This window comes from Typopeltis vanoorti, chromosome 3 (genome assembly GCF_054136105.1).
Source record: "Typopeltis vanoorti isolate ZY-2024b chromosome 3, IOZ_Tvanoo_1.0, whole genome shotgun sequence".
In the NCBI taxonomy this organism is placed as follows: Eukaryota; Metazoa; Arthropoda; class Arachnida; order Uropygi; family Thelyphonidae; genus Typopeltis; species Typopeltis vanoorti.
Genome location: NC_143551.1, coordinates 124,203,177 through 124,219,782, shown reverse-complemented (window position 1 = coordinate 124,219,782; position 16,606 = coordinate 124,203,177). Strand labels below are relative to the sequence as shown.

Here is a 16,606-nt window from a genome sequence, read left to right as displayed (position 1 = left end):
TGTACATAAAGATGATACTACTGTTGTCAACCCAATTCTGGATCCTGGTTCTCTCCAGCCTCTCTAACATTTTAACTGCAGCTATAGATAACAATAGGACTTGCAATAGATAACAATGAGGCTTGGCATGGCAGTAGGCTTTGCTTGTGGCTGTAAGGGCACCAAGGGCATGGTGTTTTGGAATGTGCCAAGAGGCTGTATTGAGATTTATGAGCTTTTGTTTGAGTACATGAGAGAACAACCTTTTTAGGTCACTCATGAGTTTTTGAAATTTGGAGGATATTGAATGAATGAAATTCTCAATAAAGGTTGATACTGATCTGGGTAGTGACCCATCCCATAATGCATAGACATATATAATCCAAATGGAAGTTTGTTTTGCATTATGAGATACTGGTGCAATCGATGAACTATATTCTATATAGTTCTTAGTTCTATGTATGCATCTCTTACCTAAACTTTATTTGCTTATGATTGATTAAAAAAAAAAAAAAAGATTAAACAAGAATATAATTTCTTCGCAGTATGATTTATTTATTTTTCTACAAACTGAAATAATGAAGTTCACATTGGCTATTGGCTAGTTTCATTAATGAAAGTCAATAATAGAACTTTTTTTTTTTTTTGATAATTTTGTACAAACGTTTTCCACTCAAAAAGCACTCTAGACTAAATACCATTCATATGATTTTGAGCAAAGGATAAATAAGATGCTGTGCAGTGAATCATGATATTAATATTATTATCATTATTTATGGCATCTCCATGGAGTCCAGAGACTTATTGTAGGAGACCCATCATACAAATCCTATCATACTTCTCCTTGAATCCATTCACCATTAGGGAACTCACAACCAATTCTGGCAATCTATTTCACTCACTCACTAACCACTTTCTCTGCAAAAAATCTTATCCATACAGTAATACTAACCACACTCTTACACAACTTCCATGGATGGCCCATAATTCTCTGAGTGTTTGTCATATATTGAAAAATTTCACTTGCTTCAATTTTATAAAATCGCTTTAATATCTGAAAAGTTTCTATCTTGTTCCCTCTTTTCTGCTTATCAACTAAACTTTGTAACCCACAAATCTTCAATCTATCCTCTTAGGGATAGATTGAAGACCTACAGACCTGTCACCATCTTGGTCACTCATCTCTGAATCTTTTCAACCACTTCCTGGTTGCACAGTGGTCAAGATATAGCAGAAACATAGCCTTATAATAACTTCCTTATCTTTACTTGTTAGCATGTTTTTCAACATCCAAATAATTCGTTGAGCTATTTTACTAACTTTTACAATATGCCCTCTGAATTTTAACTCTTTCTCCACCATTATCCCCTAACCTCATCAATTTCCTGCAAACCAATACCATGAATATGATAATACCATATGCAACCTTTCAACCCAAAGTGCATAACCTTACATTTTGCAACATTAGATAAACATAAAATTCTTATCCTTTCCCACAATGCCAATTTATAAAAGTATGCACGGCTGATTAAAAAGATTAATAACAAGATGTCAAAAAAGTCATTTCTGACTCAGACTAATGTAATTAATTTATGATTATTATTTTTTTTCACCAAAAGTAGTTAGGCAATTAGTATTTATTAGGTTTTATTTAAAACTTAATAAATACTAATTGCTATTATTTAAAAATGCCTGTGTAGCTCAGTGGATGTGGCGTTTCCACACCGCGGCACTTGGCCGCATGAAGGAAGACTTGGTTTCGAGTCTAGTCGGGGACTAGAGGAAATTTTTCTAAGCCTTTTTTTGACCAATTCCCGAGTTAGTCGATCTCTGGCATGTGCAAACGGGTTTTTCCTCCCGGAAACTCGGGTTTTTCGTCCTGTAAACTCAAGAAAAATCGACCGTAGATCCCACATTATTTCAGACATTAAATATATTGTGTTAGGGTTAGGGACCACGAGATGGCAGCACATTTGAGCCATCTCTCTTTACTGCATACCGCTTAATTAGTGATAGCCTTCGGCCATCTATCTCTGATTGGGTACCAGTGGAGATTGAACTGCCCACTCAGTCTCCAAAAGTTAGATAGGCCTAAATGGCCTCGCCTACTCCCGTATACCGGAATAAAAAGGCGTTAGCTGATTTTTTTTATTATTTTTTTTTATTTTGATAAACATAAAATTGTTATCCTTTCCCACAATGCCAATTTATAAAAGTATGCACAGCTGATTAAAAAGCTTAATGACAAGATGTCAAAAAAGTCATTTCTGACTCAGACTGATGTAATTAATTTATGATTATTATTATTTTTTCACCAAAAGTAGTTAGGCAATTAGTATTTATTAGGTTTTATTTAAAACCTAATAAATACTAATTGTTATTATTTAAAAGTAGTTAGGCAATTATTAGTAATTAGATTAATTAGTATTAGACTTAATGTAGCTTAGAATATTATATTATTATTATTATTACGGGCGACTCCAAAGAGTCCTTAGACTCATCGAGGGAGGCCCTAAACATCATGTCCATCACAACTATTTGACATTCACACAGTGTCTGTTATACTTTGCCTTGAACTCATTCACTGTCATAGTGCCCACAACAGACTCTGGCAGCTTATTCCACTCATTCACCACTCTAAAACTAAAAAAACTCAGCTCTAACACCCTTACTAACCACACTCTTGCCCAGCTTCCATGGATGTCCACCCACCACCAGTCCTGTTCTCAAAAATATCCTCTGAATTAATCCTATAGAAACCCTTCAGCAATTTGAATGTCTCAATCATATCTCCCCTTTTCCGACTATCAACCAATTTCTGCAACCCACAAATCTTCAACCTGTTTTCATAAGGTTCATTCCATAGACCTGCTTTCATATAGGTGACCCGATCTGGACAGAGTAATCAAAATGAGGTCTTATCAAGGCTCGATACAGAGGAACAATAACTTGCTTGTCTCTGCTTGTCAAAGTATTCTTCAGCATCCAAGTGATTTGATGAGCTAATTTAGCCACTTTTGCGATGTGCCCCCTAAACTTCAACTCCCTATCTACCAACACTCTCAAGTTCCTGGTCTCATCAATATCCTGGAGTACAGTTCCACCAATGTGATATACTGATGCTAATGTTTTCACCCCAAAATGCATAACCTTACATTTTGCCACATTATTTTGATATCCATTCTCCTTAGCCCATACCTCCAATCTATCCAAATCATCCTACAAAATTTTGGCATCTTCTGCATTCACTATTGCCCTACCCAACTTAGCATCATCAGCGAACAAATGAACCGTTCCTCTCAGATCCTTCCCTATATCGTTAATGAATAAATTAAACAGCAGTGGTCCAAGAACAGAACCCTGCAGCACACCACTAGTCACAGGCCTTCTTTTGGACTCTACTCTCTGGTATCTCTCCATCAGCCACCCTCCTATCCATCTAATAGTATAGTAGTATTTGCTTTTAAACATTCTTCTGAAAGGTTGTAAGAAGAAGCTTTAGTTCTTTGGTGCACTTCTTCATTGTGGAGGGAGCAGCATGTTTACCTGATGGAGAAATAATGCATAGAAGAAAGTAACCTTTTTTTTTTTTTTTTTTTTTTTCGGATACCACTCCTTCGTATACAAGCTGTTGATGTCTGTCTGACAGTTCAAATAGTGAGCTGTTATGTAATCCCATCTGTTTCAGTTTAGTGACTAGCTTGTCATGTGGCAGTCTGTCAAAGGCCATTGAAAAATCCAGGTAACACTACCATATATGCATCTCCTTTATCAAGGAGATGCATATATCCTAAAGAACATCATAAAGAACACTTTATGATGATTATCATGTTATCAATTCACTTCTGAATCCTAGTTCTCACTAACTTCTGTAACACCTTATCAACAACCCGACACACTGTACTGGAAAGAAAGACACTTTGTGTCTTGCGAGTGCAGCACCATCAGTCACAGATAAATTCAATGATAATATTATTATTATTATTACGTGACACCTCCAGGAAGTCATAGGACTCATCAAGGAAGGGCTCTTACTCTACAGCTCTCCATCTCCACCACTCAATCCACCAACTATAATGAACCACAACTACACCAACTCCATCTACTACCAACCACCACCACCTCTAGTAATTTCACAGACAATAACGAACATCCATGCCCATGGCAGGATTCGAACCCAAAGCCTTTTAGCTGGAGAGTGGATACGCTTACCACTCGACCAACCAGGCTGGCATATGAAGTGCCACAGCTGTAGGATGTTACCGATAAGAAAAATGGTATATTATGTAGTTTCTGTTGCCACTGGCTTACAGAAATTGCATAATAATATACATGCTTTTTGCACAAAAATAGGTAAATCAGTACACAAACTATTTATTGACTTCAACAGCCCTTCTTCTGTTTGCTGTGTCTCCCTTCTGTAAAACAGCTTCTGAACTTAGGTAAATGAGTCAAAAGTCTCAAACAGCACCTTAACACTATGAACAAAACTTTCTCTTCCAAAATTCAAATGCTAAGCTAAGCTTAAACTACTTCACAATCACTGCAACGAGTGCACCCTTGCCTCTCAATGAACTCTAAGACCTAATCACATCAATGGCACATGACTCGATCAAGGCCAAAAACTTGGAAACTGATAAAAAGTGGCAAATCATTAAAAGATGACACAAGCAAATTAGCAGGAGAATGCAGCTTTGATTCTAGAAACATCATCAGGTGCCATTGTTTGGGACTCATAAACTAACAACAGTGATTAATAAATTCAAGGACACATATTTAAATTAAGGGGATATTAGATCCCACATTGTTTTAAAACCAAATAAGAAACTCAAAGATTGTAATCAGAGAGTTTAATGGCGAATATAGTATAAAAAACTATAAAAGTATCGGCGAATACTAGCGTGATCTAATGCAAGTAGTCCTAGAACGTATTACAAACACGGGCAACTCTTGCAAAGGTGGGTAAAGTTCTGATCGCTATTCTTGGTATTTTCCATAATGTAAAAAAACATTTCCTAGGAAATGTATGCTGTTATTACATTATGGTGGGAGGTCACTACCCAGACTGGTTTCAGCCTTTTTTGAGGCTTCATCAGTGAGTAGCTAGACCAAATTAATACTAAAGGGTATAGCGAAAAGAACTTATATACTCTGCTATACGAGTTGTCCGAAAGGTGCACCCATTAAGTTACTTAAATATAAAGAGCCAACAGGCTTCATTTTGGCGATATAAACATTATTTAAATTAAGGGGATATTAGATCCCACATTGTTTTAAAACCGAATAAGAAGCTCAAAAATTGGAATCAGAGAGTTTCATGCCAAATATAGTATAGTATAAAAAACTATAAAAGTATCGGTGAATACTAGCGTGAGCTAATGCAAGTAGTCCTAGAATGTAGTACAAACATGGGCAACTCGTTGCAAAGGTGGGTAACGTTCTGATCGCTATTCTTGGCATGAAACTTTTACCCTCTGTTTTTGCGCTCTCACTTACATCCTTAAATTTCGCACCCAGTAGGTACAATTTAGTTAAACGCCCATCTCTCACTCCTCTTAATAATGAGTCACCATACAACACTCTTTCCTTCATTTCAGAGACTCTCCCACTCTTACGCTTATTTTTCCTTTCAAACACTTATTTATCTACGTAGCCGAATCACTCTGGAAAGAGTTTTGCAGGTGCTCAAATTGCCACTGCACATTTTGTATCATTGTGTGCAACCTAGCAATCTCACTCCCTACAAATAATTCCTCATTTTTTTCATCATTTAAACCATATTCTCTCTCTGTATAGTTGCTTTCACTCTTTCTTTGAATACCGCTCTCATTGCCATCTTGTACATTGCAATTCCCTATCAAGCCACTATTTTCACTTACATTCTGGCTTTCTTCAACCATAACTATCTCACAACCTGAAACATACTTCAACTCCTCACTTTGCTTACACTTTCTGCACATTCTCCCACCACTATCACTTTCAATCCAAACTCCAGCCTCATTCGGGAATGCATACATCCCACACACATCACATTCGACAAACTCCCTCACATTACAGTTTTTGAACAAAGCCGTCGTATTTTTAGACGCCATTATCTTACGTCGCATTGCACCATGTGCTATTCTATGAAACCTATCGTTAAAATACTAAATTAAATAAAACGGAATTCACACCAAAATCACACAGACACAACAAGCTACCAAAATTAGACAATATTACGTTATGATTTAAACCTATATTCTAATTTTCACTCAAAATTATACTTAGCTTTCGGGAACTCTCTGAAAACACTACACACCGTGTAGCCCTCTGATCTTTACTCTGTCACTTCACTGCTCTTCTACCTTATTCACTCTGCTCCACTTTTTTTCTCTCCACACTTACATTATTCACTCTAATATCAATGTATTCTGGCCTACTTTTTCATACTTTCATTACTCATCACTTGCTTCTCTTTCATAATTATCAGAAAAACACTTGTTCTTGTTATGTTCTACCACTCTTGCTTTTAGTCAAAGATACATTATTGCTATTTATTGCTATCAACTCTGCATTTTAAGTCTCTCTCACACACACACACAGACTGAGTAAACCCTGAAATCGAGGCAATATTAATTACCCAGCACAGCAACGAGGACTCGGTACTTATTGAAATTACGTACAGAGGAATTAAAACTTTTGCTGCGAGTATGTATCTCGACTATCACACAGACATAAAACACGACTTAGAAAAAATGAGCAACATCGCGGAGTTTACCAACCACGGCCTAATACTTGGAATAGATAGCAACGCCCATTTGGTATTATGGTTTAATGAAAACACAAGCAATAGAGGGAAAAATTTGGAAGAGTTCATAACATCAAATTCCCTACACATACTAAACGATGACTGTAACACTCCATCATTCGAAAATAGCAGAGGAAGCAGCTTCATCGATCTAACGATGGCGAACGCTATTTTACCCTGCGTCTCTGAATGGAAATACGAAGAAGAGGAAAGCTGTTCTGACCATCGCATAATAAGTTTCATCATCAGTAACAAAAATTTAAATGGAATAGACAATAAAAACCACCGCATTAACATCAAATACTTCACAAATAAAACCAACCTAGCGAAATTTATAAAAGCATTAAAAAGAGAATTTTCATGCTTAATCTCAGAACATCATTTTAATGCAAACAGCGAAAAACAGCTCAGCTTAGATAAAAACCTAACCATCTGGGCATCAAAACAAACCGATATAGACTTTCTTGCTTCTGCACTTTCATCAGGTCTGAAAAAATCCAATGATCAAACGCTCAGAACAGTGAAGAAGCTAAACATCGATGGAAGAAAATCAGTACCATGGTGGAACGATGAACTAACAGTCCTAAGAAAACGTGTCAACGTACTCAGATGACTATACCAAAGAACATACAATAACCAAGATTTAAGAGAGAGAGAGAGAGCAGAAGACAGAACTACTATAAAGCCAAACACAGCTATCAGTCCAAAATTACAAACACAAAAACAGAATCATGGAAAAAATTTTGTGCAGTTTTAACGTATCGAATCCTTGGAATTGCATATATAAATTAGCAGCAAACAAGAACAAGACAACATCTATACTATCGGCTATCAAGAAAACAGACAGCACCTACACTAAAATCTTAGCAGAAACTGCAGCTATTATGATAGAGAAGTTTATTCCCGATGATGATGAATCAACAGATGAAGAAATCCAGAAAACTTACAGACAAAGAATGGAAACAGATATAGACTTTCCTGATGACGACTCATTTGCAACTAATGAAATTGAGTCAATATTAAGATCAATGGATCCAAGAAAAACTCCTGGAGAAGATGGAATAAGCAGTGACATATTCTTAACAGCGTTTCTCGAATTCATAACAACAGTTTACAACAAATGCCTAAAAAGAGAACAGTTTCCTTCAATATGGAAACGCTCAAAAATTATACCTATAATCAAACCAGGAAAAGAAACATCCGACGAAATTAACAAATACAGACCAATCAGCCTCATAAACGTCACTGGCAAGGTACTAGAAAAACTTCTAATAAACCGAATAATGCACCACGTCTACTCAAGAAACTTATTAAGCAGAAATCAATACACATTCAGACCTCAGTCCAGCACAGTAGATGCAATTATGGAGGTGATAGAGTTCGCAGAAAACAGTCTACAGCAAAAAAAATACTTTCTACTGATCTCACTCGATGTACAAGGAGCCTTCGATGCTGCGTGGTGGCCAGCCATAATCAATCAATTAATAGATATAAAATGCCCTAAAAACTTATTCTACCTTACAAAAAATTATTTTTCAGACAGAAGAGCAACTATGACACTAAAAACCACAACTTTAATGAAAAAAGTCTATAGAAATGTTAACCAGTATGTGTAAACTACATGTAATATAAGCATTGTAATGCAATGGAGCATGTAGGAATAAATTACTTCCTGATAGGGTTACTATTGGGAGGAAAACGCAAACACACACACACCTTTCATCTGCTTTAAAAATCCACAACTATATAGCATATTTCACATTTTACAAAAGGACTGAAATCAAAGTGCACATCACATAAAAAAAAATCAGCTGCCACCTTGCTTTATATGCCTATGAGTACACAATGCTGAGACTGTATGCAATAGGACAAAACTGAAACAAACAAATGAACACTACAGGCACTAAAGCACTCACCTTCTACAACAGCAATAACAACTCTAATGCATAAATACTTAAAGAAACACAGGTAATTAATCAAAAAACTTGTATGAAGTTCTGTTATTTGGTTATAAACTAAATTGTACTTGGTATCCCTGTTTAATTATTATTATTATTATCCAGCCCTCCATGGAGTCAAAAGACTTGTCGTGGGAGGTCGTTTTTAGGAAACACAAAGTTTATCATACCACTCCTTGAACTCATTGACAGTTCCCACTCCAACCACTTTCTCAAGCAATTCATTCCAAGGTTCAACCACCCTCCACACAAAGAAACCACTCCTCACCTTCTTGCGCACAGCCTCCTTTCGTAACTTCCAGGAATGGCCTCTTGTCATCGCTCCTTCCTGACGTTCCACCAAGTGAAAGAACTCTCCAATGTCTACCCTCTCACTCTCTCTCAACAGTTTAAAAGTCTCGATCATATCACCTCTCCTTCTTCTATTCACCAAGCACTGCAGTCCACATTCCCTTAGTCGATCCTCATAACTCATATTGTACAGTCCTGAAACCATCTTTGTTATCTGCCTCTGTACCCTTTCCACAATCAGTTTATCCCCTTCAAATCCTGGGGACCAAATCTGAGAACAATAATCTAAGTGTGGTCTGATCAGGGTCTTATACAATGGAATGATAACTCTTTTATCTCTGCAGGTCATCGTCCTTCTCAGTATTGCAGCAATCCTCTGAGTTACCCTCACCACCTTTGCAATATGCTCCCTGAATTTCAGTTTTCTGTCAATTATCACTCTCAGATCTTTTGTCTCCCCTAACTCCTCCAGTACAGCTGCACCAATCGAGTATGCATCCTCCAATTGATGGATCTCAAACCTGAAGACTTTACATTTTGCTGCATTGAACCAAAACCCCCATTCATTTGCTCATCTGTCGAGTTAATTCAAATCCTCTTGCAGGGTTGCAACATCTGCACTATTACTGATAACCCTTCCGAGCTTCACATCATCTGCAAACGAATGAATGTCCCGTTGCAATCCATTGACAATATCATTGATATAAAGGTTGAACAATACAGGTCCCAGTACTGAACCCTTATGCAGCGGCTATCTTACCTTCCTTCCATTCCCTGGGTACCTTTCCCGCAGAAAGACTTTTATTGAAAAGCCAGGTCAACGGAGCTGTCAGTTCTTCAGCACATTCTCTCAAACCCAAGGTGAAATACCATCCAGTCCAACAGCTTTACTGGTATCAAGAGTACTCAGTATTTGGAACACACTCTCCTCTTGCACCTCTAAACAAGGTGCAAGAGGAGAGTTAATCTGCCCCATCCCTCTAGTATTAAAACCTCCTCCAGGATGAAATACTCCAATAAAGTGCTCATTGAACAACTCCACTACATCCTCTGCATCAGTCACTCTATTCCCATTTTTATCCTGCAATGTCATTCTTCTACAGTCGTTTCTCTGCTTATTGTCCACATAGCTAAAAAATTCCCTAGGATTTTCTTTGGATCTTAGTGCCAATCTCTTCTCATATTCCAGTTTTGTCTTCCTCACCATTCTGGTCACTCTTCTGGCCTGTATCTTATATTCTTTGTGTATCTGTCTTCCAACCCTCACCTTTAATCTCTTCCATAATCTCTTTTTCAACAGTGGTTCCTGTTGATATCATTTCTTATCCACTTTACACCAAATTGTGTCCATTTCTTCGTCTGTGGAATACAGCTTACTATTGCTGCTATCAAATATTCCTTCACAATTTCCCAAGTACTAATGATATCCTGGCCTTCCAATTCTGCCCTCCATGGTACTGCACCTAGTTTATACCTAAGACTATTATAATCACCAGCCTTAAAATTCTACACACCTTCCCTTTTCTTTGATACACCTGCATGTCTCTTCTTCTTCCAACTCAAAACCACATGGTCACTCTCTCTCTGTCTCTCTCCAACTAGTGGGAGAGATGTCTTCTCACTTTTTATCAGTTCTTCTGATGCTATGACCAAATCCAAAACTCTTGAACCTCTTGTTCCCTCTATTACATGCTGCTGAAGACATTTGTCCCTCAAGAATTCCAGAAATTCCATCCTCTTCTTACTACTTGCATTTTCCTCTTCCCAGCTTATAGTGCTGTAGTTAAAAACTCCCATAACAATCATTCTTCTTGCATTTGCCAGGCTCAACTGCCTAAACATCTCCTGGTCCCCACCCTCTGTGCTCCCTGGTTTATAGCAACACCCCACTAAATATCCTGTCTTGGCCACTTCTACCTCACACCATATGCTTTGAAAACCATTTGTGTCACTGCCTTCCAAAACCTCCACTCTTAGAGGACATAGGTCATCACTTATCATAAGCAGTACTCCACCACCACATTTTCCTTTCCTGTCCTGCCGAAAAATGCTGTACCCTGCCACTTCAATTCCGGTTATTATATCATCCTCTGTCAACCACGTCTCAGTGATCCCAATAATCTTTGGCCAGGTTGATGCTATCAGCGCCACCAATTCATCTATCCCTGGCATTAGTATAGAGCATAAAAATGTCACTGCATCTATACCTATCATTGTCCCCTCTCGACCCCCCCCCCGGGCTCAATGTTACCTGATGTCGTTCAAGTGTAAGCAAACAGTTTGCATGTGAAGTATATCTCGATGACTAGGCTCGATGCATATAGAGACTGTTGACTTCACATTAATTCGTTCATTATTCCATCATGCACAGCACACACTTCCTTTTGGGCATGTATATTTTGCTGTGAATTATGGGAAGAGTCATTATTCAGACTAGTTTCTGCTGTTGTTGAGATTTCATTAGTGGGAGCTAGATTCAGGAAGATATTGAGGTTGAATCAATACAGAACTGATATATTTTCCATTTCTGTTATAATAAATATATCATTTCTGTTGTAATAAGTCAAAACTAGCCTGAGTTTCAACATTCTACTTTACACTTGTGTAAAAGACTTAACAAGAATATGATTTCTTGTTAAGTTAATGGTCAAAACTGGTCTGAGTAGTGATCCTTTTCTTAAGATCTGATTTGCCACGTGGTTACTATACCCACTTTCCAACAAATAGGTTGGGAATTCAATTCCTGCCATTGGCATGGATATATGTGATTGCCTTTAGGTGGTAGATGAATTTCATCGCCTAGTATTAGACCACTACACTGATGTTTGGAGGTCTGAAGCAGCTTGAAAAAAATCCACTGGTTTGGGATGTAGACCCAAGGCTTCCAGACCAAGGAAACAAATAAAAAATTACACAAAAATTATAAAAAATTCTTAGTCCACCTGTGATTCTAAGGTTTACAACCTTTCATGGATAGGTTTCACATAAAAATTTTTTAAAAATGCATATCAGAATGTGAGTGTGCTATGTTATGGGATACTGAGGCAATTTACATGAAGTCAACAGGTTCTATATAAAAGTAGCCCAATCATGAAGATACTCCATATGCAAATATTGTTTGCTTACACTTATATTAAGGATTAAACGAGAATTTAATTTCTTGTTAAGTATAAATTAATAAAAAAATCTTGTCTGATCCTGCAATCATGACTTCATCCTATTTGCTCTGTTAGTCTTTCATGGAGTGTACCTTATTTAATGAATAGTGAAGAATCCATTTACAGGGACTTTTAATAACTCTAGAAACCTCATAGGATATACAAAACTTTCATAGTCCTTTATTATTTATTATTGGATTTGCTTCTAGCACCTAAGAGCAGTTTCAAATAGCTATGGTTATATGATATTTATATGCCAAGCAAGCTTTTTGGTAGATATGAAAATAAGCATTCAGGGAAAATACCATTAGTGTGATTTTTCACCCCTCTTCATCCTCTTAAGTGCAATGAGGTGATTGATACAGTGAACAGATCTCTCTCTATCTCCCTCTCTCAATTGATTTTTGGATTTATAAAGTTCACTAGTTACATGTAAAACTGTTTCTGAAATGATTGAAATGAATGTATATCTATTATCATTATTACTGTTGCTGAATATCATTGTATCATACACCTGTAACAGAACATTAAAATTTCAGGCTCTTCCAGAAGCCTTTCGAGAGAGAACAACCCATGCTTCAAACAGTCCAGAGAATCTGTGTAAAAACCGATATCAAGATATTAAAGCATGTATGTAAATTCATTATTTCAAGATTTTCAGTTTATTTTTAATTGCTAACTATAAGATAATGCAGCAAATGTGCTTACAGCAAATAAATAGAGATCTAAGAAACAGTAAGTTGTAGTACAAAATCACTGCAGTGAATTTCAGTTGAAATTCAGCCCATAAATTCCTTCATTTTAGGATTACATATCCTGATAGTTACATATCATATTTGTGTACATATTTTGAATATATATGGGCTAACTAGGTCATATTTTACTTTCATATTTAGTATTATTTTAGTAAAAATAAATAAATAACACTTAATGAATATGAAGGCGCTGATAGTTCTGATCATTATTTTGGACTTTTGTGTTGAATGAAGGGTATATTTAATTCAAATTAAATGCACCCTTCATTCAATGCACTCTTAAATATGCAAACTTCATATGGAGCAATCTTATAATGATTGCTCCACATGACTAAATTCATTATATCTTTTGCTTTATTCCGATTTACACTAAATTGAATAAGGTCTATTTTATAAAATTTTGTTTAAGTGATAAGAGAAGATAAACAGGTTGGTTTTTGATTTCTGGGGTAACCTTAAGTTTGCTCTTTGAATTACATCAGTACTTGAATAGAAAAACAAAATGGCTATCTATGAAATATTAAATGTTAGAATACACTTCTTTGATCCAAGATTCTACAGATTCTACATTCCTTTCAAGTCTCTATGATAGCATATTATTATAGTGATTGATTTTAAACTTACTGAACGGCCTTTAAATAAGTTTCTGTATCAGTTTTTGGATGAGATAACCTTTAATTCTAAGCTACCAATTTAAACCTCAGTAAACTGAAAAACTATTTGTTTTTTTTTAAATCCCACCAAACTGGTAAATCAGCAATAGAACACACAATTAACACGTTCGCTGCCAATTATGAGTACACTCGTAGTTGGTATATGAGTCCCACAAGCCAGCTACGAGTATACTCGTATGACGCTTACCGCCGGCAACGAGATTACCCGTACTGACCTTGAAGAAGTGAAATTGCTTGCCGTATGGGAACAAACTATGCCGAAGTAGCGTGTCAGCGAACGTGTTAACAAACAGAAATACTGTGGAGTGAGAGGTAAATGGTATAGTGAATATGGCGAGTTGAGCAGTGGTATAATAGTCTGTGCAGAGTGGCCTCCTGTGATGAGTCCTTGGGTGCCATTGTGGTGCCATGTAATAATAATATAATAATAAGCCTTATTTCAAAATTTAAATAATCACTTTCTATATTACATTCTTATTGGTTAATGCCTAACAGCAATTTCTACTGTAGACATCACATTGTTTACACAACATTAGCAGTCACTTGCAAGAAGTAATTCAGCTCTACAATAGTTACTGCTCAGTGTTTATACCTTTAGCACAAGCAGCTAAGAATGTTCTCCAGTTGTATTTTGTAATGAAAACACACAGGTATTTTTTTCATTACATTTCAATTCACGTGGAGATCCAAGCTGAGGTAGAGATTGCTGGTAATAATTTTCTATCACTGGTAATGCTTACAAAGGCAGTGTTATCTTATTGTCTAAATAGAGCTTAAATTGAATGGAAAGTATCATTGTTATTATTATTAGCATCAGACCTCCATGTTGACAATGGTTCATTGTACTCACCATACTCTCAACAGTGCATTTCACTATCCATGATGAAAACTACTAATAAAACGTCCAGGGATGGCCTCTTATTCTATTCCTATCTTCCTCTGTAAAAATCTTGTCAACATTGATGTGGTATAAATCCTCCACTCACCAACTTATATGTCACAGCCATATCATTCCTTTCCTCCTGTTCATCAGGTGTAGCATTCATACAACTTGTTCTTGTTTTCATACTCAGTATTCCAGAGTCTTGATACCATCCTAGTTACTCTTCCCCTTTACAATTGCTAAATTATCTCTGTTCTTTGAATATGCATGGAAAGGCTTAGGTACCTTTGATAACTCATAATAGCAGTATAAACAAAACCAAAAGAGAAAAAAATACTTTTATTAAACTTACTAATATTTCACTGGTTTTCTACTCAGTATTTGCAGAGCCCAATCATAACTGTGATAAGCACACAGCACTGAACTAAATAAATATGGAAAACAATTCAAATTGCAACTGAATCTGAACTAATGTCCTTACATGGTGCCCTTTGTGGACCAAATAACCATAAGTTCATTTGAAGAAGTCAGGCTATTTCAAAGGGATGGTTTCCCAGATCTTTGGCAAATTAATGCAGTCATACTTGTTGAGGTTAGGGGAGTGCTTCCTAGCTGATGCTAATTCTAAAAATAGTCTCTCAGACTTGTAATCACTTCTACATAGCATCACTCATTCATGGTCATCTGTATGACAAGTCTGGATTTGCAGACCATGCTCTGGATACTCTTTCACATAAGATCAGATGGAGGAAAACATCAATGCTACATAGAAGATGTAATAGGTCTGAGAGACTATTTTTAGAATCAGCATCAGCTATGAAGCACTCTCCTAACATCAACAAGTATGGTTGCAGTAATTTGACAAAGATCCTCACTCATAATTTTAAAGACTTTTAAAAATATTGATTAGCTTAGCTCCTATTATTTAGGACTTTTTTTAATCAAGCTCTTTCATATAGTTCATTTATAATTATATCAACATATTAGTATTATATCATAACCTCCATTCCACTTGCAAAAATATATACTGCATTTCTGCATATCTGAAAAACAAAAAAATGATTCATCATATTCATTTCCCCAACTTTTTTTTTTTTTTGGTTTTCTTTCATCTGGTGCAAACTACAGAGAAAAAAATAAACAGGTTTACTATTATTATTATTATTATTATTATTATACGGCACCTCCATGGTGCGATGACTCACCATGGGAGACCGAATCTATCATACTTTTCCTTGACTCCGTTAACAGAAAAAGCACTCACAACCCATTCCACTCATTCAATACTCTCCAAGCAAAAAATCTAGTCCTTACACCTACTGACCGCACCTTTATTCATCTGCCAGGGATAACCCCTTGTTCTGGTCCCGCTAACCAAGTGCTGAAATATTTCCCCTGCATCTATCCTATAAAATCCTTGAGGCAACTTATATGTTTCTATCATATCCCCTCTTTTTCTCCTATCAACCAACTTCTACAATCCACACGCCTTCAATCTATCCTCATAGGGAACATTCCACAGGCCACTCACCATCTTGGTCACTATACTTAAGCACAGTAATTCAGAGGTGGGCGGATCAAGGCTGTATAAAGAGGAATAACAACTTCTTTATCTCTACTTGTTAATTTGTTCTTCAATAGCCAAATTATCTTATGGGCTACCTTAGCCACTTTAGCAATATGTCCTCTAAACTTTTAACTCTTTGTCCACCACCATTCCTAAATCTCTAGCTTCATCTATTTCCTGGAGTACAGTGCAATCAATGTGATACATGGCTTGTAATCTATTTATCCCAAAATGCATAACTTTACATTTGTCGACATTAAACTGGCACTCATTAACTTTTGTGATACTAACAGCCTATTTAAATTGTCCTAGAAACTACAGAGCTCTCTGCATCTACTTGATTAACTATTACTCTACCTAATTTTGCATCATCAGCAAACAACTGAATATTTCCTTTCTGGTTACTTCCTATATCATTTATGTACAAATTAAACAGTGACGGTCCCATTTCTAAACCTTGTGGCACATCACTAGTCATCTGTTTTCACCTTGATTCTGCCCCTCCATATACCAATTTTTGATATCTGTCTAGCAGCCACCCTCTTATCCACTTA

General features: G+C 36.5%; 1 protein-coding gene across 1 annotated transcript in view; it reads left to right on the top strand.

The window, feature by feature from the left end:
- The window catches only part of LOC150108538 (tyrosine-protein phosphatase 69D-like), a 655,365-nt gene that overhangs the window by 410,332 nt on the left and 228,427 nt on the right, over positions 1–16,606 (top strand). The window contains exon 15 of the mRNA XM_090390483.1: positions 12,713–12,803. Within this exon, the coding sequence (XP_090246609.1) occupies positions 12,713–12,803 (91 nt within the window). The remainder of the gene's footprint in view (positions 1–12,712; positions 12,804–16,606) is intronic.